The following is a 26,167-nucleotide window of genomic DNA, read 5'->3' as shown; positions in this document are numbered from 1 at the left end:
GGGAATAAAGCGAAATAATGCACATGAAAGTGAAGAATCAAAATGAGTTGTACCTGCAAGGCTCTGAATTCCCATCCTAATGGGAATAAAGTGAAATAATGCACATTAAGGTGAAGAATTAAAATGAGTTGTACCTGCAAGGCTCTGAAATGTAGCTAAAATGGATTAATTTAGGGGGAAAACCTGAAGCTGGCAGAGGGAGGATGGTGAAAGGCAAAGGAGAAGTAGGACGAAGAGTCACATAAAAAACCTGCAGAAAATGCAGGGAAACCCTTGGGACTTGTGCTGGGACAGCAGAGCAGAGTGGCAGCAGCCCAGCTGAGCTCCTCAGAGAGCCTTTTGTCCCCAAATCCAACCTCAGTGGCACACGCTGAGCACTGCCCTCCCCTCCCCGGCTGGGATCTGCAGCCAGGATTGCTCCCAGATTTTGGGGAGGAGGAAGGAGCTGGCCAGGCTGTGTTCTGTCAGTGCTCCAAAAGCAGAGCTCTTCAGAAAGAGCAGCAGAATTGTCCTCTGGTTTGGGGATGATGCTGGAAAAGTGTTCTTTCTGTAAAAAAGGGGTGAGAAGGCTTTGCTTGGAGATTTTCCTCATAATGCTAGAAGAAAGTGTAAGAAAATCCAGCCTGTTTTAAGGGGGAGGAACCAGAGTCACTCCAGAACTGGTGTTTGGTCATTTGGTTTCTCTTCTCTCGGTTTTATTTCTCTTCTTGCTCAGCTCCTCACTCTCAGGCTCTTGTTGCTCTTTTCAGGAATGCATCAAGCCTGTGAAAGTGGACAAAAAGCCTGGGAAAGCAGCAGCAAAGATCAAAATCGAAGCTGATGGAAGCTATTTCCAGGTCAATCAGGTATGTGGCGTTTTTTGTTCAAGGGGGTGTGAAAAACCTAGGAAAAATGAGTTTATTTTAAGTGTTTGAATAATCTACATCCATTTAATGCCTCAGAGAGAACCCAGGTGCTGCTGTCAGCATTCTGGTATTTTTTTCTTTTTAATTTATAAGCAGTAATTCCAATTTTGTGCCACTTTCATGCTCTGAATCGCTGACATTAATTAGTGATGGATTTCAGTATAAGAGCAGATAAGCTGAAAAGTTAATTTATCTTATCAATATTTAAGGATTGGCAACTCCAGGTTGGTTTTGACAATGTCTTTTGTGCTCACTCACAGAGAGATTTAATCAAGATATTTTTAATAAATCTTGCTGTGATTATTTTAATAATATCTCAAACTATTTCTTTAAAAGCTTGCAGAACTCATAAACCTCCTGCTTCCAAAATTCAGCCTGAGATTTTCCTGTTTTCACCAAAAAAAAGTTGGCATTGCTCAGTTAACCAAGCTGGGAATTCCTCTAGGAATGGAACTTTGAACTTTAGGCAGATTTTGACTTAAAAAAAAAAATGGATACAGTACTTCCAAAGGAGTCTGATTTCTTATTTTAAAATTTTAATAGTACCTCATTTCCTAGTCTGTTCCTGGCTTTATTGAGGAGTGATGATGAGAGGAGAATCTCTTGGAAAAACTGATTTATTCAGGGCAGATATAAGGAAAAATATTCCCTTCCACTGTCTGGGATGAACTTGGTCTGGGATGAAATTCCTCAGCAAATTCCCATCTCTGTGCCAAATAATCAAAGCAGCAAATTTCAGGTGGATTTGTCCCCATCTTACTAAAAATAAAGATTTTTTGTAAGTGATAAACCAAGGGCATAAAAAGAGCAACATCCTCATTATTATTTGTAGCAAAAATGGGGAAACTGCTAGTTCCTATTTCTGTGCTGAGCTCAGAACTGCTCCTGCTGTGTTTCTGTGTAGGATGGGGAAGCACAGAAGCTGGAAAAGGCTAAAATCAGCCTGAATGACTGCCTGGCCTGCAGTGGCTGCATCACCTCGGCTGAGAGCGTTCTCATCAGCCAGCAGAGCCACGAGGAGCTCTGCAAGGTGCTGGCTCTCAACAAGGTGAGTCTCAGTCACCTCCAGAAAGGGGAAAATCCTCCTGGAAAGGGAATCTCAGAGCCCTGAAGGGTCTCAGGCTGTTCTCGCCGCGCTGTCGTGGTTTTTGCCTCGTTTTTTAAAAAAGTTTGGGAGGGCTGAATGTGAATTGCTGGCTGCAGAGTTGATCTGGGGGGTTTGGTGATGCTGACAGTTCTGTGCCATGCTAACGTGGGGTTGGTTTGATTTTTATCCCAGGCTGCTGCTGCCAACGAGCAGAAACTGGTGGTGGTTTCTGTTTCTCCCCAGTCCAGAGCCTCCCTGGCTGCAAGGTGCAAAATGGGGGTGCTGGAGACAGCAAAGAAGTTGACCACGTTCCTGAAGAGTTTAGGCAAGTGTGGCATTGTGCTCTGAGGGGACTCTGGGCTGGGTGTTGATGGGATTTAACCCCCACGGGGATGGCAAACTCTGCACAATGTCAGTCGTGTAATGAACTTGGAGTGAGGGAAGGAAAGCTCAGGAAAAGGAGGGAGAGGGATTTTTTATAAGGACAGGCAGTGACAGGATAAGGAAATGGATTTAAACTGCTAGAGGGTGGGATTTTGGGAAGGAATGCCTCCCTGTGAGGGTAAAGAGGTCTTTGCACAAATGCCCAGAGCAGCTGTGGTGCCCCTGGATCCCTGCAAGTGTCCAAGACCAGGTTGGACAGAGCTTGGAGCAGCCTGGGATGGTGGAAGGTGTCCCTGCCCATGGAACTGGATGATCTTTAAGGTCTCTTCCAACCCTAACCATGCTATAAATGGTATAAATAGTATATATTTATGGTATAAATGGTATATATAGTGTTTCTATAAAACCTGTGCAGAACCATTTCAAGGAACTTTAAATTTTAGATTTGCACCTCTCCTGTCACTCTTGCTGCTCCTACTGTGCTGAAAAAGGTTCCCTCTCAGCTCCAGGGTTTGGTAACTAAGTTTGACTCTGGTTGAAGTGGAAGATTTTTTTGTTGTATTTTCCTGCATCCCATGGATTTTGACCCAGCTGCTGTCCTGCCTAGGTGTGCACTACGTGTTTGACACAACTTTCTCCAGAAACTTCAGCCTGCTGGAGAGCCAGCGAGAGTTTGTGAAACGTTTCCAGAAACAAGCAGAGGACAAAAAGGCTCTGCCAATGCTGGCTTCTGCCTGCCCAGGTATGGGTTCAGTTAGAACTGGAATAAAAAAATCTAACAGCTGGTCAGAAAAGTGGAATTGGATATTTTTACCTGAAGGATTATTCTCTTCACAGCACAGAGATCTTGGTGGTAAAGCAGTGGTGATACATTTCTGAAATGAAGCTGGTGTTACACTTCTTTTGCTTTTTGTGCTGAACTGAGGCTGAAAATGGTTATTAATGAGCACTAAACCTGGGTTTTGGGGGAGAATGGGCAGAGTAAAGGCCTGTTTCTTATTTTTGAATTCATTTTGCTGATTATGTTCCTTCCAGGTTGGATCTGCTATGCAGAGAAAACCCACGGCAGCTTCATCATTCCCTACATCAGCACCACCAAATCTCCCCAGCAGGTCATGGGCTCCTTGGTCAAAGGCTACTTTGCAGAGCAGCAGGTAAAGGGCTAAAAATGCTCTTCTTCCTGAAAAACTCCTCCAATTGGACACTTCAGGCTGGTATTTTGTATTTTTGCTATGTGTTACACATGTTGAGGGTCAATATGCAGAAGGCAGCAAATCTTCCTCACTTCTGTTTTAGCTAATGACTAGTAATGAGGGCATAACACTAAGCATGAGCTAATTAAAACCTCTGAATGATTTGGGAAAGCTGGGGAAACTTCTTTATCAATGTCATTGTGCTGCTGTTGTTTAAATTTGGGGAATCATTTCAAATAACTGAGCCCAAGCCCAGGCCGCAGTCAGTGCTTACGTGCAGATCGTGGCTTGTCTAAAAATCATCCCTCATTCCATCTTGATGTTCTCTTTCTGTCCCTGGTCTGGAGCCTTTGGAACCTTTCCAGCTGGGAGCTGCATATCCACAGGCTGGATTTGGCCAGGAAGGAGCTCCAGCACCCAGTCTGATTTCTTGTGGGATTTAATGAGCAATGCTTTGACACTTGCATGAGGCAGATGCTGACAGCTGCAGATTTGGGACAAAGTTTGGCAGCTTCTGGGAATATTTGGCACAAGAGACTGAAACAATGGCCTGGAGTCAGTGATGTGTTTCCTCAGCCTGTGTTTATTTCTTGGATGATCCCAGGGTTTTTGTGGGACTCCAGATCACGTCCTGGTTGCTGATCAAGGGCTCAGCTTTAGGAGGAAGTTTATTCCCTAATGGCTTAATTAGGGATTGACTTCTGTGCCTGACCTTGGATCATTGCAGCAGAGTGGGGGAGGTGAAGGGAGCCTCAGGAAAGATGGGAAGAGAGAATTTCCAAGGGATGGAGTGCCAGGACAAGGGGAATGGCTTCCCACTGCCAGAGGTGGGATTCCAGAATTCCATGAAACCTGTAAAGGACCATAACTGCTGGCACTGACTGCAGCTGAAATTGCTTTTTAGGAGAGAAATAATTTCTGTATAAATGTATAAATATATATAAATATTCAGTGATAGCAGGGATTATTCCAGGGGCACTGTGGCATTATTTTCACCACTCTCCTTAGCTCCTGGAATGCACCTCCCTCCAAAAGGATTCTGTCTTTCTTGCAGCACCTCTCCCCTGACAGGATCTACCACGTCACAGTGATGCCCTGTTATGACAAAAAGCTGGAGGCCTCCAGGCCAGACTTTTTCAACCAGGAATACCAAACCAGGGATGTGGATTGTGTCATCACCACAGGTAAGCAGAGCCACAGGAGATTCCCAATTCCAGTAAATTCTAGGAGCCTCAAAGTGTTCCTTAGCTTTAATAACCCTTTGTCTCTGACAGAGGTTGTATATTGATATGTGTTTAAATTTTAATAGTGCAAATCACGCCCTGGTAAAATGCAGATGCAGTTTAGGGATTGCTCTGTGGGGTTTGTTTTCCTGTATCCCAAAAATAAGAACTCTCTCTGCCTGGCTCTGCTCTAGGAGAAGTGCTAAAGTTGTTGGAACAAGAAGGAGTGTCCCTGTCAGATGTAGATCCTGCTCCCCTGGATACCATGTAAGAACAAAATCCCATTTCAACCATGTTCTCTTTCCTCCAGGATGTAGAGAGTTCAGAATTTCCCTTTTCCTGCTGTTCTACACAAGTGAGTTTGGACTTGGTTTGGTTTCTTGTGTCACTTGAAGCAATACGATTGGGAGTTTAAATATTTAATGTACAGAATATGGTGAATTTCTACTGGACAGTGACTTACTCCAGCTCCTTTAATCCCACAAAAACCAGCTGCAGGCTTTGGGAAGAGCAAGAATCTATCCCAGTGATAAAATTTTCCTGAAGCTAAAGGAAAGGCTGTGCTGTCCCTGCTCCTCATTATCAGAGCTACTGTAAAGATCCCAGAATGAAAGCAGAAGTAACAAATATTTAGGTCACTCGGTTAATCTCTGAAAGACTGTTTGTAAAAAGTGACATTTAAGTCATGTGCAAACCAGATGAGACTGGGGTTGTTTCACTGAAAAGGAACATCTGGAGCAGGGACAGCTGCACAGATTGGGGTGATGGGGAAACATGCAATCCCATTTTGAGGGCTGAGGGGACATCAGGGCTGGTTCTGCACTGAGCACCCAGAGGAACATCTCCAGAGCTCCTGGCACATCATGAACCTCTCTGAGTTATCCAGGATGATTAACTAGGGAATCATGGAATCCTGGAATGGTTGGGTGGGAAGGACCTTCAAATCATCCAGCTCCAACCCCAACACCTTCCACTATCCCAGGTTGCTCCAAGCCTTGTCCAACCTGGCTGGGGACACTTCCAGGGATCCAGGGACATCCACAGCTTCTCTGGGCACCCTGTGGAAGGTGACACAACTCCCCCTGGGCACCAGGAGGTTAAACCTGTCTGGCTCTGGAGCTAGAAATAGTTCCCAGGAGAACGGGAAAAGCTGTAGCTTGGCTGCTTCCATTGTCCTGCAGCCCCTGGAGCTTTGTTGGATCCCAAATTCCCCCTCAAGCTGCTCTCTCTCCCCTGGCAGGCTCAGCAGTGCTGCAGCAGAGGAGCTCAGCACCCACCCTGGAGGAGGCTCAGGGGGATACCTGGAGCACATTTACAGGCATGCAGCCAAGGAGCTCTTTGGCATCCATGTGGACACCATCCAGTACAAACCTCTCAAGTAAGCATGTCTAAATCCTACAGAAAACAAATTTCCTGGAATTCTCTGCTTGCTGTTATGTTGGTGAGAGGATGAAACTTTCTTTGCAATGTTCAGCATTTCACTGCCAGGCCTGAGAATTGGCTTCTCCCTCCCCCAGGTGCTGAGCAATAAATCAGCCAATTCCACACAGCCTTTCCCAAGGAGAATTCCAGCCCCTTCCCCACCCACCCACTGGAGTTTGGCCTGATGGGTTTTCCCACTATCAAGTTACAATTTTTGGAATTATTGAGAAGCTCTCGTGGAGCTGGGATTCCTCACCTTGGATCAAATAAAGTAGATTTGTCACTAATTATTGATCCCAGAAGAGGAAACCTTGTGGGAAGATTTTGGGGCTCTGGTTTAACTATAGTGAAATAAAAAATAAATCACCTGAGTTTGTGCATTGAGGCTCATCCACCTGAGGTTCCTTCTGGCTTCCCAGTTATAATTTACTGTATTCTTTGGGATTAATTATATCCATAACGAGCAACATTTATCAGGATTCCCTGGTCAAGGAAGCAGAAAAAAACCAGTCATGATATAAAATACTTGATAAAAATCAAATTACTGACTTTTTCATCAGGAACAGACATTCCCACTAATACCTGGAATTCTTCAATCAGGGTTTGTTCTCATGTTTTATGATCCAGTGGAAGTTAAAAATCCCCTCAAGGGTGTCATTCATGTTGGCTGAAGCAACTCAGGTCTGTCCCAGGGAAAAGCTCCATTTACTGAGCTTTTAAGGATTTAGCATAGGTGGCTCCAAAAATCCTGGAGAAGGCTCTAGAAGGAATTCCTTCCCATTTCCTTTGGATGGCACAGAACTAGGACAGCTCTTGAAATGAGAGTCACAAACAACTGGGCTGTAGCACACTTTGAAGTTTAAAATAGAAATCCATTTGGAGAAGACATTTTCTCTGCTCTGCTTCCTCAGGAACAAGGACTTCCAGGAGGTCACCCTAGAGAGGGATGGAGTGGTGCTGCTCCAGTTTGCCTTGGCCTATGGATTTAGGAACATCCAGAACCTGGTGCAGAAGCTGAAGAGAGGGAAGTGCCCCTATCACTACGTGGAGGTCATGGCTTGTCCTTCAGGTGAGGCTGCTCAGGGTGCACATCCAGGCCTGGAGGAGCTCCAGGGAATTCAGCTTCAGTGCAGGAAAAATGGGGATTTCTCACACCCTGAGTGTGGTGGCAAAGCTGAGAGCTCTTGGGGTGTGACAGCCACAGCATCACAGCATGCCAGGCCCAGAGCTGTGTGTGGATTTTCCTACCTCTGAGCCAGCAATTCTGTAGGATTTAAGGAACTGAAGCTAAATTCCATCATACCAAATTTGCATAATTCATTAATTGCTTTTAAGGAGGGAGTCCTGGTTTGCTGAGCTCTTTGGTGCCTGAGGGGCTTTTCCCCCTAAAATTGCCCAAACCTGACCATTACACTTCTAGAAAATGCTGCTGTAGCTGATGGAGAAAGTCACTTCCTACCTCTTTTATCTTATTTTCCACTTTGTTTCCTTGTCCTGCCTGCTGGTGCTGAGAGGCCACTCCTGGAGCTGCTCCTTCCCAAGGACCCACAGAGCTCCCAGCCCCATAAACTGCCCTGGGAACCTCCCACTGCTCAGCCCAGCTCCCAAAACACATCCCAGGCACTTTTCCCTTCCCTTCAGCTGAGCCTCCAAGGCTGGATTGCCCTGGATTGGGTTCTGGAGGCACGAGATAAGAGCTGCAGCTCTGGCACATTCCCAGCTGGAGCCAGCCCAGGATCTCCCTGCCCCGTGGCCCTGGCAGATAACTGGGAGTGAACCTCAATTCCTGAGGTGTTTTCATTCCTGCAGCTGGTTGCAGGAGCAGAGCAAGTCAACTGTCATTTTTTGGGATGTTTTTCCTGCTGAAGCTGAAGTTCTTCATCCCTTTCTTCCCTCAGGCTGCCTGAACGGAGGAGGGCAGATCAAACTGGAGGGGGAATCCCACAAGGAGGAGCTGCAGCAAGTGGAGAGGTTGTATGAATCCCTCAAGGCTGAGATTCCAGAGGAGAACCAGGCTGTGGGGGAGCTGTATGAGCACTGGCTGGGAGGCTGGAGCTCAGAGAAGGTTCTGGAAGTGCTGCACACCAAATACCACGCCGTGGAGAAAGCGAGCAGTGGACTGAACATCAAGTGGTGAAGGCTGCCCAGCCCAGAGCCAGACACTCAGTGCCTTCTGAACTCCCAGGGAAGATTCTCCAGGGACAGCTGGAGCTCTGTGCAATTCCTGCCTCCAGGAATGTGTGTGCAGCCTGGCACAGCTCATCCTTCAGCTTTAGGGTGAAATGAGGGGAATAAACCCCAAACTCTGACAGAAAACACAGCAAGGGAGGCAGAAATGCATCCCAGGCTGGAAGGATTGACTGCACTGCTCTAACAGAACAATTCCTGCCAGAAGTGAGGAACTCAAGGATTTGAAGCTCATCTCCAGGGTGTTCCTCACCCAGGCCTCGCTGGATTGTCACAGCACTCCAGGTTTGTGGCTGCCTCTGCTGGAACATCCTCATTTCATCACCAATGGTCTCATTAGGCCTGGAGTTCTTCCATTTCACTGCTTGCAGGTTCTGTGCCCTCAGAGAGGTGGGATCAGCCCTGGGGCTGGAGTGAAGGCTGGAGGAAAACCTTGTGATTTCTTTTCCTTAATTATAATAATTTATACCAAGGGCAATTACATCTCTCTCTTTTCTTCCTAAATACACAGTAGGGAGTCATGGAATTGTCACATTTACTCCACCCTCAGCAGCCACTTACTGAGGGATAATATCCCCAAATCCAGACAAAACAGGCAGCTACCAATGGATAACATGTTTAAATTATGAGAACATAATTCCTGATCTTAAGGCTGGCAGGACCCAAAGCCTCCTCAGCACTTTATTCCAATGAATCCACAGTGTTAATGATGGTTTTCATGTTTTTAATTAAAAGCTTTCCATTTTTCAGGTGTTGCTGATAATTAATGAACTCACAGTGTTCTAAGGCATCCATCTTCCCCTGCTCCTCCCTCCCCACCCTCCTGAGGAGCAAAATTGGTGTTTCCAGTGAATTCCCTTTTCCATGCAGGGATTTTTAACACCCAGAGTTTGGCTAAACCAGAAAATATCCTGGACAGGGAGAGGCTGCAGGCTGGAATGCTGAGACTGTGGATCAGTGCAGAGAACAGTGTCTGCTGAGCACATGCACGTCAGCCCAGAAATGCACAATAAATTAAGCTAAATTAGCTGGAAATTAAATAATCAAGGCTTTACATTTTGTCCCTTCTCCAGGTCACCAGCACACACAGGTCACTGCAGCCACCCAGGCCATCCCTGTTTGGGGCATTCTGGGTGGCTCTTCCTGCCCTGGCACCAGGAACAGCTGGAATTGCTCCCAGGATAAATAAAATTCCAAAGGAACACCCAGGTGACATCCACAACTCCAGCTTGTCATGTAAACTGAGGAATCCAGGCCATGGTTTTTGCAGCTGGATAAATCCTTCCTCTTCCATGGAGGAGAGCAAATCCAGACTTAATGAAAGGAAAAAAAAAACCACCAACTCATTCCAGTTTGTAGCAAGGGGAAAAGCCCCAAACCAGACTCCAGTGGCAACAAAGAAGTTCACAGTCCACATATTAAAATCCCTGAAATCAACTCCATTCCAGTGCTGGGAGCTGCCATCAAACCCTCAATTTCTCCACAAAAAAAAAAAAAAGGGAATGACTTGACTGCTGTAAAGTGCCTCCCCTCACCTGCAAAAAAACCTCTGCACCTTTCTCAGACTTAAAAAAAAAATAAAACACAGCCCTGATTTTGCAGAGTGAAGGCTGGAGAGGCCTGGCTGGGAGCCCCAGCTGGTCTCTGGCTCTTGAAGACAAGGCAATGTCCACGGAGTTGGCACCAAGTGTTTTCCAGTTTTTTTCCTGGAGAAAGCAAAAAGCAAGGGATGCCTGGCAGCACTTTGTTGTTTGCTGCCTAAAATCTGTCCCACCTTGGGAAATCCCTCCCAAAGAGGGGTTGGGGCAGGGAGTCCTGGGCTCCACCTGGACACCCCACATGGTCCAAGGGCTTCTGAGGGCTCCTGAAGGCAGCGACTGAGTCACAATCCCTACACAAATCCCTGTGTGACCTACTGGAAAAATGGGGAAAAAGTGGGAAAACCTCACCCAAACCCTGCTGTGGTGAGGGTTTTGTTAGCACAGGGCTGGAGTCAGATGGGCACCAGTGCCACCAGTCACTGCCCAGCTTCCTGTGGGTATCCAAGTCTCCACACCTCATGCCTGGCCTGAGGGTGGCTGGAGCAGGACAGGCAGGGCCAGGGGGAATTCCAGGAGCTCCAAAGCCATGGAGAACATCACACAACCCCCTGGGAATGGGATGCAGCCCCAGGGCTGGCAGGAGCACAGGAGCCTGGTGCTCCACGGGGCACAGCACCGCAGTCCCTGAGCATTCCCACTTTTCCCTGCCCTTCCTTGGCTCCCTTCCATGGCTGCAGCTCCTGCACTGAGCCCGAAATCGGGAGCGTCCCCTCCTCCAAGCCATGTCCTGACCCTCTGCTGGCAGCAGCTGCATCCCAGCACCAGTGGGAGCTCACCAGAGGTGTCCAGGTGCTCCTGCTGCACAGGGAGCTCCTCAGGCCTGGGGAGCTGGACACTGCCAGAGGGGGAGCAGAGCAGAGCAGCCTCAAAGGAGCAGGTTAAAGACAAAAAGCAGCGCCCAGCTGGGAGGGAATCCGAGCCAGGCACAGCCAGGAGGGAGCCCTGGCACAGCAGGGATGTCACTTCTTCTCCAGGAAGGGCCCGAAGAGCCCCCAGTCAAAGGCCAGCATGGCCTGCGGGTTGGGCCTCTCCTTGGGCTTCTTGAAGTTGTCCCTCTGGGAGCGCAGCGCCCTCAGCACCTCCACAGGCTCCGTCCTGCCCGTGAACTTCTGCACAGCCTCCTCCCTGCAAGGGGACAGCCCTGCTGTGCCCATGGGGACAGGCTGGGACCCCCACCCGCTGGGATGGACAGCAGGGGAGTCCCATCCTGTGCTGAGCCCTGCTGGGGCACATGGGGGCTCTGGGGTGACCCCAAATCCAGGCACCCTCCCCCAATCCGGGCTTGGATTTCCCACTGGTTCATGAAGCCATTGGGAAAAGGGATGATGCTGGAGGGGAAAGGGGAGCAGATTTTGGGGCAGGGCCCCAGCAGAGCTTACGTGACCCGCAGGAAGGGGTTGTACAGGAACTCCTCCTGCAGCGTGGAGGGAACTGTGGGCACATCGTCATCATCCCGCTGCTGCGAGGGAGCAGAGGTATCCCAATCCCACTGCATCCCAATCTCACTGCCATCCCAATCCTTCAGCCATCCCAATCCCTCTGCCATCCCACACACACCCCAATCCCGCTGCCATCAGCACCCCCCAAGCCCCACCCCGGCACAGAGGCCACAGCCACTTACTTTGGCCCACGCCAGCTTCTCCTTCACCGCTTCATTCTCTGGCTCCACTTTCAAGGCGAATTTGAGGTTTCTGACGGTGCACTCGTGGCCACAGAAAACCTTCTGCAGGAGGCATTGGCATCAAACCCACTCCCAGTGCTGGATCCGACCCCAGGATCACTGCCGAGCCCCTCCTGGCTCCAGGACCCCTCCCCAGGCTGGGAGCTGAGGGACTCACCGTCTCCTTGGGCAAAGTCCCCAGGATTTGGGTGAGGTTGGTGTGCATCTGCTCAGCTGTCCCCTCGAAGAACTGCCCGCAGCCCCCCACGAACAGAGTGTCCCCTGTGGGAAAGGGGGCTGGGCACTGAGGGACCCCAGTGCCAGGATTTGGGGTGCTGGGGGATGCTGGGCTCACCCCAGGAGCCCTGAGTGTGGGGAACAGGGATACCTGAGAAAAGAGCTGGAGCATCCGGGGAATCGTCCTCCCACATGAAGTAGCACATGTGGCCCGAGGTGTGGCACGGGGTGAAGAGGCACCTCACCCTGATGGCCCCAAACTGGGGGGAGAGAGGGTCAGGGTCCCACTGAGGGGGACAAACAGACATCCCCACACCCTGCCTGGGGCCCAGTGGGTCACAGAGGTACTGATGGGGGTTTAGGTGGGTCCAGGGGTGTCTGCTCTGATGGCATTTGGAACCCAGCCCCAGGAGAGGATGAGATCCTCCAGCACAGCCCCAAACAGACTGGGATTGGGATGAAATTCCTCCTCCATCCCAGCCTAGAATCCATGGAGCCACATCTGCAAGAAGCCCAGGGAATGAAGAGCTGAGCATGGCCCAGCAGCACCAACCCCACTGGGGACCACAGCATCACTCCACCCCACCAAGCGGGACCCAAGTGTGGTGTCTGAGCCCAGAATATCCCCACACTCCTCAGGCCACGCACCGTGAGCTCCTGGCCGTGGGTGACCTTGTGCGTGAGAGCCCCGATGCGATCGTCAGCGCCGAACACCTGCAGGCCAGGGAAGAGCTGGGCCAGCTCCTCGTTGCCCTTGGCGTGGTCCCTGAGGGCAGAGGGGTCACTGGGAATGGGCACTGTCCCCGTGGGGACACAGCCACCCTGAGCCAGTCACACCTACCAGTGGTGGTGGGTGGTGAGGATGGCCCTGAGCACCACGTCCTCCTTCCTGATGATCTCCAGCAGCTGAAAGGGACACAGAGCAGCGGTGAGGAGATGACACACACACTGTGGCCGTGCCAAGGCCTGTCCTGTGGGGCACCTGGCAGAGGAATCCCCCAAACCTGAGGAGCCACAGGGTGAAGCTGGGACAAGGGCCTGACCCTGTGGTGCAGAGTGGAGCAGAAGGACGGGAACATGCTGATTCCGTGGGAAAGGTGGCATTTATGGCCCTTGCTTTCTTAGTGAAGGCACAGAGCAACGCACAGGGTCACTGCCCCGGCAGGGACATGGTGGCCGTGCCACCCACCCTGGCCACACGGAACTGCAAACCCGGCACAGCTGCCAGGAGGCTCCGAACGCCAACTTAACATTCACGGCCAGCAACAAACCCTCCGACTGCGAGAGGAAGGAAATGTCAGAGTCAGCACCGAACGCTTAAAACCCGCGACAGCGTCTGCACGCGGAGGGGTGGCACAGGGGACACCAGAGGGACATGGGGCTCACGGCCACCCCGGCTGCTGCAAAACGGGCCGGGCATGGCAGAACCCCTCCGAAGGGATGTTTGGGGTTATTCCCGCTCGCTGTGGGGTCGGCGAGGCTCCGCCTGCGGCACGGGGAGGGCTGAGGGAAGGAAGGGCTGAGGGAAGGAACGGCTGAGGGAAAGAACGGCTGAGGGCAGCCGGGATCCCGCAGAGCCCGCGGCCGGCGGAGAGAGCTCCGCACCCCACATTCCCTGCGGGATGGAGGGCTGGAAATGGAAACGGAGGGGTTTGTCCTGCCGCGGGATGCTCCAGAACACGGACACCCCGCCCTGGGACCCGCCGCCCACCCGGGACGCTGCTCACCCTCTTGGGGACCGCGGCGTCCACGGCCACGGCGTCGCGGGTGCTCTCCTCGATGACCAGGTACATGTAGTTGTCCTCCAGCACGGAGATCACCTTCACCTTCATGGTCGCGCCGCCCGCGGGGACACGGCGGGGACACTGCGGGGAGGGGATGGCCCCGGCCCCGCGCAGCGAGCCCGGCAGGCTGCGGGACCCCGCGATGTCCCCAGCGCCACCCCCGGGCTGTCCCCCGGCTGTCCCCGCCCGCTCGGCTCGGTCGCCCCGCCCGTGGCTCGGGGCGGGACACGCAGCGTGAGGCGGGGAGAGCCCCGGCCGCGCCCTGCCGGGCCCTGCGGCTCCGAGGGACACGGGGACACGGCGTGTGGCACATGGTGACACCCCCCGGGCCGGGGGAAGGGGGGATCACCCCACACAGCCCCCAAATCAGGTTCTACCCCAGAGGCACGGGGGAGGAGCAGAGCTGAGCTCCGGCACCTTTCCCAGGCACACACCAGGCCTGCGGCAGGCCGGTCGTGGCCCCCAAATGGCTGAGGTTGGAAAAGCTCTCTGAGACAGAGTCCAACTGTTCCCCCAGCACTGCCAAAGCCACTACTGAACCATGTCCCCAAGTGCCACATCCACACAGGTTTTAAATTCCCACAGGGATAGGGACTCCGTCACTGCCCTGAGCAGCTGTGCCAGGGCTGGACAGCCCTTTCCAGGAAGAAATGTTCTCAATATCCACCTTGAGCTTCCCCTGGCCCAGCCTGAGGCTGTTCCCTCTCCTCCTGTCCCTGTTCCCTGGAGCACAGCCTGACTCCCCGGCTGTCCCCTCCTGTCAGCAGCTGTGCAGAGCCACAAGGTCCCCCTGAGCCTCCTTTGCTCCAGGCTGAGCTCCTTTCCCAGCTCCCTCAGCCTCTCCTGCTGCTCCAGACCCTTCCCCAGCTCCAGCCCCTCCATGTCCTTCCTGTCATGAGGAGCCCAGGTGGCACTGGTGAGGAGGGAATGGTGCTCACAGGCAGCACACCAGGGCTGAACCTGCTCTGTTCTTCTTTCACAACAATACAGCTCTCACAAGACCTTGGCTAAAGCCCCTGCGGTCCCCAAAATGCCACCCACTCACCCCAGGATCAGGTAGAAAGACACTTCCAGTTGGTTGACTTCAATCTCTAGCACAAAACCAATAAATTAATAAATCTGTGAGTTAAAGAACGCCCATTGTCCCAAAGCACTCCGTTTCCAGCCGTTATTTATTTCCCCTCTGCCCCAGCCATCAGTACAGTCACAGTCTGGTGTAGCAGCACAGCGTTCCAGGAGGCAGAAAAGCTTTAGGTACCGCTTTTCTTTCTGAACTACATAAAATTCAGCACTTTAAAGCAACACAAGACCCGGTGCCACCCCACACCCCTGCTCACCTGGTACCCAGCTCAGCGCTGCTCAGGGGGACAGTCACTCACCAGGAGTGGCTTCTCAGGATTCTGAGCCACCAGACCAATCCCTGCTCCGTTTGTGGTGGTGGCACAGGTCACACACAGGGCACAGGGAAGAGCAGGGAGCAGGTTCATGCAAACAGGCTCAGGACTGAAAGGGTGCAAGCAGTGCAATAATGCCTGGGGAAGTCCCTGCTGCCCATGCTAGGGAGAAGAGAGAAGCTGGATGGCCCCACGAGCCATTCCCAGAGCCAGACCACCCTGTGCAGCTCCCAAATTACACCCTGAACCAGCACTGGCAGAACAGCTCTGTCTCTGGAACTGGTGTTAGCAGAGCCAAAGCGACACTCAGAACGTTGAAGTAGCAGCATGGAAGAAACGTTGGAATCTTCAGCTCCTGCGTTTGGTCTCTGCTTCAGAAAGAAACATCTCAGTCCCACCTTCACCATCCACATCAGGCTCCCACAAAAACAGCAGGAGCTTCTTCCTAAACCTCCAGCTCTGATCCTTCCCAGCCCAACCTCGAGTCTCACACCAACACTTGCACAATGATCTGCAGGTGACACGTGACAGCTTGAGAGACAGCAAGAGGAGGATAAATATTCTTCATCATAATATAAATATGCTGTAGAACATCTCAACAAAGGCAAGGTGCTTTTTTTTCTTCCTTAATTAAAACAAAATAAAAACCTAAATAAGACTGTCTCAACCACAACAGAAGATTTGACTCCTAAAACACCTGAAAGGTCTAACTGACACTTGAACTGACATTAAAGTGATGCAGGCAGTGCTCAGTCCCTGGGGACTCGGAAGTTGTCCTTCTCTTTCCTGATGGCCCCCATGGCCCGGACGGGGTCAGTCTCCCCAGCATGTTCCTGAACTGTCTTCTCCCTGCCAGGAGGGAAGAGCAGGGACAGGCTGAAATCCCAGCTGTGGAGTCACCAGGATCAGGTTTCAAGGCTGCACTTCAGGATCAAAGACTGGGCTGTGGCAGCAGCTCATCAGCCCTGGTTTGGAGGCTCAGGGGCAGGAGGAAATTGCAAACACTTTTGTGTCCCAACAGCATCTTCTGCTGGGCCAAACCTGGCTGGATGAAGGAACAGGACACAACAAAGCCTGTTGTCTCCTGAGTCAGGGAGAGGTGCTCAGCACAACCCTCAAACCCAGCAAGCTCCTGCCAGGACAGCCAGGGAGAGTCTGGGAGGCATCCAAACAGCAGTAAGGGAGGCAGGAGAGCAATTCTCACTGACAGCTCTTCTCTGGACACCTCACCCTTCCCCCAGGGGTCATCCCCAGCCTCAGAGCTCCCTACCTCACTCTCATGAAGGGGTTGTAGGTGAACTCCTCGGCGATGGTGGAGGGGATGGTGGGCTCTCCACTGTCGTACTGCGCCTGGAATGAGGGAAACAGTGCTGCTCCACCAGGAATTCTGGGGAGCAAGGAATGCCCTGTGCAGAGCAGGCAGTTTCCAGAGAGAGAACATCTCCAGACAGCAACCTGCCTTCTCTGGGCACAGCCAAACCCCGTTCCCCTGGAACACAACATCCTGCAGCTCCTGGCTCTTAACTCCCTCTATTACTCCCCAGCATTTTCTCCTCTCCTCCATCTCCTCAACAAGGCTCTGTCTCCAGGAAAGCACCAAGTCCAGGGAAAGGATGAAGAGCTCACCTTGGCCCATGCCAGCTTTTCCTGGATACTGGTGTTATTGGGTTCCACGTGCCGAGCAAACTTGAGGTTGTTGATGGTGTACTCGTGCCCACAGTAAACTCTCTGGGAAGAGGAAGGGACAGTGACATTGGGGGACTCCAAAGGCACCCAGGGGCAGTGCCAGATGCCATCAGCTCTGTTATGGCACAGCAGGAACAACAAAATCAACCCAACACCCTCCACAAGTGCCAGCACTAAGCAGGCAGGACAAGCTGCCAGTTTACCAGATGAAAGAGCCCCACAGCCCAGCTCAGCAGCCTTTAATAACCAGCCCCTGCTCTTTCCCCACAAAGCACAAACATTTGGGGCAGGCATTTCCTTCCCCCAGGACTGCAGCTATCCAGCATCAAAGAATTCCCAGTGTAAACATTCATTCCACACACGAGAGAGTCTCTCTTTGACCAACAGCACCCTCGGGGAGTTTCTCTGATGTGTGTGGTGGTTTGGGGCACTCACACAAAAGGAGAGGTTTGTACCGTTTTGGGGTCCAGGCTGCCCAAAATCTCGATCAGCGCCTTGTACATCTCCTCCGGGGTGCCCTCGAAGAACTTCCCACAGCCAGCCACGAACAGGGTGTCACCTGCAGGGGTGACACGGCATCAGGGCCACCCCAGGCTCTGCACACCCAGCCTGAGGCCTCACTTCTGCCATCTTCCTCACCACAGCAGCAGGAGCATGGGGACGGCCAGGCTGTGCCACTCAGTGCCACACAAACATGTGGCAAACGTGGTTCCTGAGGCAGGAAATTCCAGAGCCTGGCCAGGCACAGCCTGCCAGCACCTCCCTAGCTGTGGGCAGCTCCTGTCCCCTCCTGTCCCTTCCAGAGGGGACAAGGAACACTTGTTCTTTGCTGTGAAGTTGAACAAAGATGAGTCACCTCTTGTTTTCTCCCCAGTGCTCCCTGAAATCTTGTTTAAGCCTTTCTCTTCCATGCAGGAGCTGGTGGGAGCTCTGGAGAACACAGGGATGAGGCACAGCCTCAGGGAAGGGGAATCCCACTCTCCAAACCAGGATCCAGACCAGCAGTGGAGCACCAGCCCTCTCTGACTGCCCTGTTCTCTCCTCTCTCTGCTGTTACAGACACGAGCACAGATATATGGAAAAACAACAGGGTTTGGGAGCAGCTAGTTTGGTCTGAGACAGGAAACCAACAGCTCTTTTCCCCAGGAAAAAAATGCTGGATGCAGGACTCATCCAGGGCTCACTCTCCATGGTGCTTGCAGGGTGTCCAGCCCTGCTTTACAAACCCAGGGGGGTTTCCCAGTTCCACCTACAGTTCCTAAATGGAAAGCAGGGACAAGGTGTGGATGTTGAGCAGCTGCCCTGGCAGGAGGGGATGGATGCACATCCAGAGTCAGAGGCACCCAGGCAGAGGGGGAGTCTCTATTTTTGCGAGGGAACCTCCCAACTCCTCACCTGTAAAAACTGCAGGTGGCTCGGAGCTATTTGGCTTAGTCACATAATAACAGATGTGTCCAGAGGTGTGACACGGCGTACTGAGGCATTTCACACTTAGGGATCCCACCTGGGAAGAAGGCAGAACACTAAAGCTGAAGCTGCTGTTTGCTGGCATTGCATGGTTAGAAACGAATTGCAACTCTTGCAGTGCTCCAGTGGTCCTAAATTCGCCCCAGTCTGGCCAGGAAGCAGCAGCTCTGCTCCTGGGAGAGCCCAGCGAGGGAGGTCTATGGCAGGGGCTGGGAAGGGAGCTGTTTCCTCCAAGCAGGTGTCCTGACAAAGGGAACTGCCAGATCCTTTCATGTCCATGCAGAGGGACTCAAAGCCTGGTTGGCAGCAAGAGCCAACAGATCCAGAGCAAAAACAGAATCCTAAACAAAGCTAATCAAGTGTGAAAAAACCTCCAAACAAAAATGAAGCTGAAGGGGAGAAGCGGATGGCACTGAGGAGAAGGGAAGGATTAAACACAGCCTCATCTGCCCACCTTCCCAGTATTCCTGCTTGCTGCCCCTCCAAAGGTGCACTCGAGGCCAGCAGTGCCATTCACGCCTGCCTGCACCTTCCACAGCAGTTTGTGTCACCTGCCAGCTCTCCTGTAAACAAACAGCCTGCTCCCAGCCAGGGGAAAGCCAAGCAGGCAGCTGGCACTGCTGGCCTGCTGTGTCCTCACCCCGCACTCCAGCCGGCATTCCCACAGGAACACTTGGATTTGCTCTGTGCTCACCGTGCTCCTGGCAGAGCACAATCCCTGTCCTGTCACACAGTCCCTGCCCTGTCACACACCTGCTCTCAGCCCCCAGCTAAGGCAGGTGGCCAGGAGCACAGGGACACCCTGCATGTGCCTCACACAAGGATCAAAGCAAGGCAGAGGGGTCACAGTTCCCAGGGCTGGGAAAGGGGAAAGCTGCATTTAAACCATTCACCACCTCCAAGGGGTGTTCAGAGGTACCAGAGCTGCCCACCTCAGGTGGGAACACACCTGTGACACAAAGAGGGGATGCCCAGAGCCCTGCAGGTCCCTCCCTTTACCTTGAGAGCTGTCAGGTGGGACACTTTCTGGGTCAGTGCTCCCACCCTGCTGTCCCCTCCATACACATGCAGCCCTGGCTCCATCTTCACCAGCTTCTCGTTGCCTCCAGCATGGTCCCTGGAAGCAGAAAAAAAGGGATTTGGAGAAGGAATGAACAAAAATTTATGGTCATTGGGAGTGCAGTGGTAACCTCCAGGTGATCATTTCTGATCCAGCCCTCTCCCAGGATCTAACACTCCTCATATCCAAGTCACGTCAACACGAGTGGAGATCATTTCTCCAGTAATGAGAGCAGTGAGAGTGGGAACAATCCCTGACAAGTTCATCCCCAGTTGGCAAACAGCAGCCTTAGGGGCTCACAGTAATCTCTCCAGTAACTGGGGCAGGGAAGGAATGGGTAAGTGGAAAATGTGCAATCTAGCACCCCACAAAACACTACAGAGCAGGAACACAGATATCCCACAGCTCAGCACTCACTGGTGCTGCTGGTTTGTCCAGCTCAGGGCTGACTGTTTCACTCTCCAGGCACAGAGATGGCTCCACTCTGACCCAAGGAGAGGTTACTCAGAGTCAGCACTGCACAGCAAAACTCTCATTTGACACCCCTGGCAGAGCTGATCTGCGCCTGGGGTGATCCTCCCACAAGTGCTGACTGCAAGACACCTCACGGGCATGCCCTGGCACCTCAGCACCAATGTGCTCCCTCCCATAGCTGCCTTCACACCCAGTTATTGCACTGCCTCGCTGGAAAAATCACTATTTTAAGGGTGAAAGGCACTGACACACAGAGCTCACAGTCTACACCATACATCTGATCAGGACAAGCCCAAAGGAACGAGCCCTGATCCTTCTCCTCACGTCTCAGCTGCTGCTCAGAGATCACCCTGATCCAGAAGAGCAGCAGCCCCTGGCTGTTTGTGACTGGGATCCAGGACAGGGGCAGTTACCAGTGGTGATGGGTGGTCAGGACAGTGGTCAGCTTCACGCCGTGCTTCTTGACTGCATCCAAAACCTGCAGGATGGGACACAGGAGAGTTACACCTCCCATGGAACGAGCTGACAGCACCCAGGGGTCACCTGGACACGAGAGCCACACCAGCAGCCCTGCAGGGAGCTCATCCCTATCCAGGTTGGAATTACAGGGCAGGACACCAAATCTCTGATCCAGCCAGCCCTCAGTCCCATTTCCTCCTTTCTACCCGACAGCAAATTAAGGCCAAAACCCAAAAGCAGGTCAGCAACCCCTGGAGGGAGTGAGGGACACAGTAACCCCTGCAGGGAGCCCTGGCTGTCCCTGTGCACAGGCAGTAATTCCTGCCTTTCCCTCACACCCAAATCAGCATGTGACTCATTCCCTCCTGGATGCAGCACCTGGAATGCCATCCCAGAGCCAAGGGAGAGTTACCTTCTGGGGCTGCACGGGGTCCACTATGGCAGCCTCCTTGGTGTCCTGGTCGATGAGCAGGTACATGTAGTTGTCAGTGAGGGCTGGCAGGATTTCCACCTTCATGTCGGCCTGTGTGACTGTCCTGGGCTCCCTCAGCTCGTGCTCGGTGTGCAGGAACTTAGCTCGCAGCTGTGCTGGACCTGGGCACCCCAAAACAGCCAAAGCTCAGCCCTGGGAGGGGACAGAGCATGGCAGGTCCCCCAGCTGGCAGAAGGACAGCCCAAGCTGCCTCCTTCACACAAAAGAGCAAAGCCACAACAGGACAAAGCCTTGTGCCCCTCAAGGCTCCAGGGCTGCCCCAAGAAGGACAGGGCACTTTGCTCTCCATGCTCTGTACTTGGATCACAGAGGAGATTTCAAGGGGCAGGAAAGCAGAAGGGACAGTGAACAACTGGCCAAAGGTCAGCCTGGGACAGTGACTTTGCCAAAATAAAAAAAAAAAAAAAAAAAAAAGGACAAAGGGCACATTACAGCCAAAGAAAAAAACCTAAAAGGAAGGAGGGGAAAAAAAGGAGAAATACAGAAATACAAAAATACAAACAGTGCTCCAACAGAAATATCCAGTTTGTTACTGGGGGAAACACCATCCTGCACTGCAGATGGGGAGAAGCCAGGCTCTCCAAGGGAGGAAAGCTCCCTACCTGGCCAGCTGAGAGGCACACACAGGGCTCTTGCTTTGCCTACCCTGATGCAACAGCAGTGCTTCCGTGTTTGCTTTTGGTTCAATGTTTAATCAGGTCCAACAAGCAAATTCCAGATGCAAATAACCTGGGCTCCACTGCCCAGTGCACGGGTACACAGCTCCTAAAGAAACACCCAACCCCGAGAGGCTCTGCCATACACACTGAAGGAAGGGAAGCCAAGACAACAAGGCCCTGCAGTTCAGACCTGAGCTCAACCCCTTCCAGGGAGAGGTGCCAGACCCTGCCGGTCAGGGATTGTTGGCTGAGCACCTGTGAGGTGCTGGAACAGCCCCAGACTGTTTCATTCTGCACCACTGACTCTCCTGAAGCCTCCTGATCTCCCGGCTTAGCCACTGATGTGCCACAGGGAGGAGTCCCCGTGCTGGCAATCTCCCTGCCCCACTCTGCCCAGCCTGCCCACCCCTGATAAGAGCAGCTCTGGAGGAACCCCCAGACCTGCAGCTCTGCCTGGGGCCATGGAGCTGCTCCTGCTGCCACAACTGTCCTGCTCAGAGCTTCTTCCCCTCTACCTCCCTGCTTATGAGGGAAGGGAAATCAGTGAAATCAAACACGGTGCTCAAAAAACTACGGTACAATGGAACAGGCATGCACAGGATATTTGATGGTGCAGGCATCACACAGTACTGAGAGAAGCATCCCTACCTGCCAAGTGTTCCTCTGGAGCAGAAGACTCCTTTCAAAAAAAAAAAGAACAATACAAAAAAGCCCTTACTATTCCTTGATAGGGAAAAAAAAATCCCAAAAAACAAGTGCTCCCAACGTGGAGAACTTTTGGATGCTGTCAGTCAGAGGAGTTACCTATATAGGGTGTTTGTTTGCAGGCCAGACACTAATTAGGAAAAAAAAATACAACCAAACAAAAGAAAACCCAACCTTATTCTCAAATCAAAGGAACTATTCACATACTTAAAATGCTTCCTTCAAATGAACCATCTCTAACCTTGGCCTGGATCCCACAGTCTCTTTGCACGTGTAATTCCCAGTTCTTACCAAACAAACAAACAAGCTGCACCACATAAGGAAATGTTTTCAAACATGTAATTTCAACAAAGGAATGAGAAAACATCCACCAAGAATGAAACTCACTCGCTGTTAAGTTGCCATCTGCAGCTCAGCTGCACCTCAGCCAGACCAGGAACAGAGCAAGGAACTCTCACTCACTGCTGAGACCTCGTCCAGCTCAAAGGAGCTCCCCAGGGGATGCTCAGCCCCTGTCCTGGCCCAGCACTAACTCACATCGCTGTCACACACACAGATCTGCCCCAGAACTAATGCCCAGGGACTTCATTCTCGCTCAGCTTTGTCCCACGTCCCTCCTGACTTCACGCCTGGAGCAGAGGAGGGGCAGAGCAGCCACCAGCAGGCTCTGAATCACCCACTTGGGCTTCCTGGGGTGGTTCACTAGCTGGAGAGGCCAAGAGGAAAGGCTTTGCAGCTGGAAGTGTTAATGTCATCGTGCTGGGGACTGACAGCAGGCAGGTTCCCCCAGAACGGGGCTGCTTGGAGCACTTCCTCCAGAACATTTGGGGTTACTCTTTTTATTACATAAAAGAGTGGAAAATTCCAGTTTCACGCAGGGCTGTCACTCAGAAATGACTGCACGCCCAGCCGCTGTGCTGCCTCAAGAAAACTGTGTTCACTCTTTACACGCTCTGCACGCAAGGATTTTTTGGATACCCAGCAAGTTTGTGGCTGCAAGAAATTGGTCGAAACCCAGGGCAGCTCCCAGTCCCACTCAAGCTGCCCTGCCGGCAGCGTGGAAGGTGCAGCGCCCACCCTGCGATCAGGGAGCTGCCACTTGCTCGGTCTGACATCCCAACGCAGCAGCAGCAGCGTGTTCGGGTCTATCTGCAAATAACCCCCAGGGATTCTCGCTCCTTACAGCCACCTCTTAAAACCCGAGCCATGCCAGAAGCACCTGGGAATACTTCCCAGAAAGCCACGGCTCTAAGGCTGGGACAGGCTTCCAGGATTTAGGCCCGAAATGCAAAGGCAAAGCTCGGACAGTGTGGGGTTTCTATCACCGGTACAACCTGTCACCCTGTGCCGAACGCACCCTCTGCGCCAGCCCCGGCCTGCCACCCTCCTCCCCGAGCACTGACCGGCGCTGCGGAGCTCCGCGGGGCCTCCCCGATGAGCTCCGGCCGGTGCTGCGGAGCTCCGCGGGGCCTCCCCGATGAGCTCCGGCCGGTGCTGCGGAGCTCCGCGGGGCCTCCCCGATGAGCTCCGGCCGGGCCGGCCCGGCTGCAGCCGAGCAGGTGCTGACCTACTTGGGCTGTGAGTCGCGCAAAGCCCTGGCACGCCCGGAGCCCAGAGGCACAAGCCGGGAGCCCCAGCGCAGCCGCGGCACCCGGGGCTCCGCACGCCCCCCGCTCCGCCGGCCCCGCGGCCCTGCCGGGGCGCACCCGCCGCACGTACCGGCTCGGAGAACGGCCCCGAGAACGGCCCCGGCTGCCAGGGCGGTGCCGAGGCTCCGCCAGCCCCCGCGGAGCATCGTGCGCCGCGCCCCGCCCGGCCCGGCCCGGTTACCTTGGCTGCCCGCCCCGGGAGGCGGTGGCAGCGCCGGCACGGCCCGGCCCGGCCCGGCGTGTGCGGGGCGGCGCTGCTCCCGCCCGGCCCCTCGGCCCGCCCGCTCACCCCGCGGAGGAGGAGCACGGCAAGGACGCCGCAAGGGCGGGCAGTAGGCGCCCCGCGGCCATGGCCAGCTCCAAGCCGCTGTCGCGCTTCTGGGAGTGGGGCAGGAACATCGTGTGCGTGGGGCGCAACTACGCCGAGCACGCCAAGGAGATGGGCAGCGCGCTGCCCGCAGAGCCGCTCTTCTTCCTCAAGCCCTCCTCGGCCTACGTGCGGGAGGGATCGCCCATCGTGCGGCCGTACTACTGCCGCAACCTGCACCACGAGGTGGAGCTGGGGGTGGTCATCGGGAAGCGGGCCCGGGCCGTGCGGCAGGAGGTGGCCATGGAGCACGTGGCGGGCTATGCCCTGTGCTTGGACATGACGGCCCGCGACACGCAGGAGGAGTGCAAGAAGAAGGGACTGCCCTGGACCTTGGCCAAGGGCTTCGGCTCGTCCTGCCCGGTCAGTGACTTCGTGCCCAAGGAGAAGATCCCAGACCCCCACAAGCTGCAGATTTGGCTCAAGGTGAACGGGAAACTGAGGCAGGAGGGTGACACCTCCTCCATGATCTTCTCCATCCCTTACCTGATCAGCTACATCAGCCAGATATTCACCCTGGAAGAGGGGGACTTGATTCTGACGGGGTCTCCCAAGGGAGTTGGGGCCGTGGAGGCCAACGATGAGATCGAGGCTGGCATCAGGGACGTGCTGTCCATGAAGTTCAAGGTGGCACAGCAAACACGGCCATCCTAAGCATGGAGCCAGCTGGGAGAGTGCCTGGCATGAGCACATCTGGGAAACAAACACTTCCAGGGCCCCAGGTGCCCGATGGACTGCTGCACATCAAAGAATGGAACCCATGAGCCCAAAATCCATCTGACTGACACAGCCCCGTGTCCATGGAGGCTTCAGCAAACCTGGAATCCAGCCCAGCCTGGAGCAGGTGGAGCTCAGAAGCTCCAGATTCCAAAATGTAATTCCAAAACCATACCTGGGAGCTGGTGATGGAGACAGTGTGCCAGGGACTGGGGCTGGTCATCATTCTGTGTGTGCTTCTCTTCTCATGCTTTGAGCTTTGCCAATGTATTGTCTTAAAATAAAAATGATCAATCAAACAATTAAAAATTTAAATGATGATGTAGGAGCTAAAGCTTGACCATGCTGTGGAAAATCAAAGGTCCACGTGTAGATGTGCAACCATAAATCAAGAATTGCAGCTTCACCAAGAGTTTCCTCTAAAAGAGAAAGATGTTTGATTTTTTGATTAGTTTTTTGATTCTTCCCTGCTTTTTTCCAACATAAAAATTAAATGAGGATGGCTTTTCCTCCCACTCCAAGGGGTGAAGGCAGCAGGAAGTGTGCCAGATGTTTGGCAGATTGTTTTTTTCCTAAACTGAGCTTTAACTATGTTCTAAAAGTGAAATAATGCAGAAAGATAAAAAATAAAGAAGCATATGGGTGAAGATCACCACCAAACTTGTCTTTTGACTGATTTCAATGCATTTTTAGTAGAAATGTAGCTGCAGCAATTGCTGTTACTCAATGCAGTGCAGCAGTTGGAGTTTTTAAGTGTTTCCAGCTGCCAAAAGCCACGCTGGGTAACTTTCCCCAATTCCCAACTCCAGCTGATCCAACACTCCCCACCAGTTTGCATGACAGCGAGTTCTCTTTCAATTTTCAACAGAGCAACAGACTTAAGTTGTAAAATATAATTTAAAAAATCCTCCCCATGCAAACATCAAAACTTCCCATTTTCAAAGGTTGCACAGAACTGGCTCATTCCTAACAAAACCAGATGGGTTTTGGGTTTGGTTTTTTTTTTTTTACATAAATGCAAAGCATGAAAGTTAAACACTTCCATTTCTCAGAGCCAGATCTTAATAACTGCTAGGAAAAGCTTTGGTTTTAAAAAGTTTTACAGAGAAAATTCCTGTTTCCCAAAGAGAGGCACCTCTGTGAGAGCAGCATGATCCAGGGTGCTGCACACCACACTGGGAGAAGAAAGCAGAACACGGTGCAGAATTAAAATAGACATTAGGATGAACAATTCTGGAAGAGGAAGGATGGAATTAAGTGTCTGTACTGTTTGCATTTGCTCTTGCCTGTCAAACATTCCCATCTCTGGCAACAGCAGCAATGCATCATTTGCAGTTTGGTCTGCGGCCCTGGG

General features: G+C 52.7%; 4 protein-coding genes across 12 annotated transcripts in view; 2 read left to right on the top strand and 2 right to left on the bottom strand.

The window, feature by feature from the left end:
* Positions 1-8,503, top strand: part of CIAO3 (cytosolic iron-sulfur assembly component 3) — a 9,305-nt gene extending 802 nt beyond the window's left edge. The window contains exons 2-11 of the mRNA XM_085074352.1: positions 750-845; positions 1,810-1,953; positions 2,185-2,317; positions 2,984-3,118; positions 3,412-3,530; positions 4,624-4,753; positions 4,987-5,059; positions 6,033-6,170; positions 7,126-7,283; positions 8,113-8,503. Of these exons, the coding sequence (XP_084930478.1) occupies positions 750-845; positions 1,810-1,953; positions 2,185-2,317; positions 2,984-3,118; positions 3,412-3,530; positions 4,624-4,753; positions 4,987-5,059; positions 6,033-6,170; positions 7,126-7,283; positions 8,113-8,351 (1,365 nt within the window). The 3' untranslated portion in view covers positions 8,352-8,503. The remainder of the gene's footprint in view (positions 1-749; positions 846-1,809; positions 1,954-2,184; positions 2,318-2,983; positions 3,119-3,411; positions 3,531-4,623; positions 4,754-4,986; positions 5,060-6,032; positions 6,171-7,125; positions 7,284-8,112) is intronic.
* Positions 8,504-9,104: 601 nt separating this feature from the next.
* Positions 9,105-14,722, bottom strand: LOC146430581 (hydroxyacylglutathione hydrolase-like protein). 4 transcript variants are annotated; one of them, XM_085074361.1, is made up of 8 exons: positions 13,627-13,861; positions 12,741-12,805; positions 12,548-12,665; positions 12,051-12,159; positions 11,841-11,944; positions 11,624-11,725; positions 11,382-11,461; positions 9,105-11,127 (listed from the first exon to the last, which is right to left on the bottom strand). In XM_085074361.1, the coding sequence occupies exons 1-8, from the start codon at positions 13,729-13,731 to the stop codon at positions 10,962-10,964; spliced, it is 849 nt and encodes a 282-aa protein (XP_084930487.1). In that variant the 5' UTR covers positions 13,732-13,861; the 3' UTR covers positions 9,105-10,961. The 4 variants fall into 4 exon arrangements, with proteins under 4 accessions (XP_084930487.1, XP_084930486.1, XP_084930484.1 ...); XM_085074360.1 differs by lacking the exon at positions 12,548-12,665 and having other exon boundaries at positions 11,382-11,433; positions 13,627-14,722; XM_085074358.1 differs by lacking the exon at positions 12,548-12,665 and having other exon boundaries at positions 13,627-14,475.
* A 115-nt stretch (positions 14,723-14,837) lies between these two features.
* On the bottom strand, positions 14,838-24,040 carry HAGH (hydroxyacylglutathione hydrolase). Of its 6 annotated transcripts, none has more exons than XM_085074346.1 (10): positions 23,911-24,008; positions 22,024-22,054; positions 20,636-20,817; positions 20,178-20,242; positions 19,230-19,347; positions 18,159-18,267; positions 17,219-17,322; positions 16,704-16,805; positions 16,348-16,427; positions 14,838-15,926 (listed from the first exon to the last, which is right to left on the bottom strand). In XM_085074346.1, the coding sequence occupies exons 3-10, from the start codon at positions 20,738-20,740 to the stop codon at positions 15,827-15,829; spliced, it is 783 nt and encodes a 260-aa protein (XP_084930472.1). In that variant the 5' UTR covers positions 20,741-20,817; positions 22,024-22,054; positions 23,911-24,008; the 3' UTR covers positions 14,838-15,826. The 6 variants fall into 6 exon arrangements, with proteins under 6 accessions (XP_084930472.1, XP_084930471.1, XP_084930475.1 ...); XM_085074345.1 differs by having other exon boundaries at positions 23,800-23,919; XM_085074349.1 differs by lacking the exon at positions 22,024-22,054 and having other exon boundaries at positions 23,911-24,040.
* On the top strand, positions 24,003-25,473 carry FAHD1 (FAH domain containing oxaloacetate decarboxylase 1). Its single transcript, XM_085074362.1, has one exon. The coding sequence runs from the start codon at positions 24,079-24,081 to the stop codon at positions 24,748-24,750; it is 672 nt and encodes a 223-aa protein (XP_084930488.1). The 5' UTR covers positions 24,003-24,078; the 3' UTR covers positions 24,751-25,473.
* The last annotated feature ends 694 nt before the right edge of the window (positions 25,474-26,167 follow it).

The sequence above is a fragment of the Lichenostomus cassidix genome, chromosome 14, assembly GCF_008360975.1.
Source record: "Lichenostomus cassidix isolate B80296 chromosome 14, HeHo_3.0, whole genome shotgun sequence".
In the NCBI taxonomy this organism is placed as follows: Eukaryota; Metazoa; Chordata; class Aves; order Passeriformes; family Meliphagidae; genus Lichenostomus; species Lichenostomus cassidix.
This window is presented reverse-complemented; position numbering and strand designations above follow the sequence as displayed.

Coding starts and splice junctions, on each gene's coding strand:
- LOC146430581 (XM_085074358.1), bottom strand. CDS start 13,996: ATGTGCCACACGCCGTGTCCCCGTGTCCCTCGGAGCCGCAGGGCCCGG. Junction 12,160..12,740: donor CTCACCACCCACCACCACTG/GTAGGTGTGACT, acceptor CTCTCCCCCCAG/TTTGGGGCCATCAGGGTGAG. Junction 11,726..11,840: donor GGACTTTGCCCAAGGAGACG/GTGAGTCCCTCA, acceptor TGCCTCCTGCAG/AAGGTTTTCTGTGGCCACGA.
- HAGH (XM_085074348.1), bottom strand. CDS start 23,875: ATGCTCCGCGGGGGCTGGCGGAGCCTCGGCACCGCCCTGGCAGCCGGG. Junction 16,806..17,218: donor GCAGCCTGGACCCCAAAACG/GTACAAACCTCT, acceptor TCCTCTTCCCAG/AGAGTTTACTGTGGGCACGA. Junction 15,927..16,347: donor AACCCCTTCATGAGAGTGAG/GTAGGGAGCTCT, acceptor CCCTCCTGGCAG/GGAGAAGACAGTTCAGGAAC.
- FAHD1 (XM_085074362.1), top strand. CDS start 24,079: ATGGCCAGCTCCAAGCCGCTGTCGCGCTTCTGGGAGTGGGGCAGGAAC.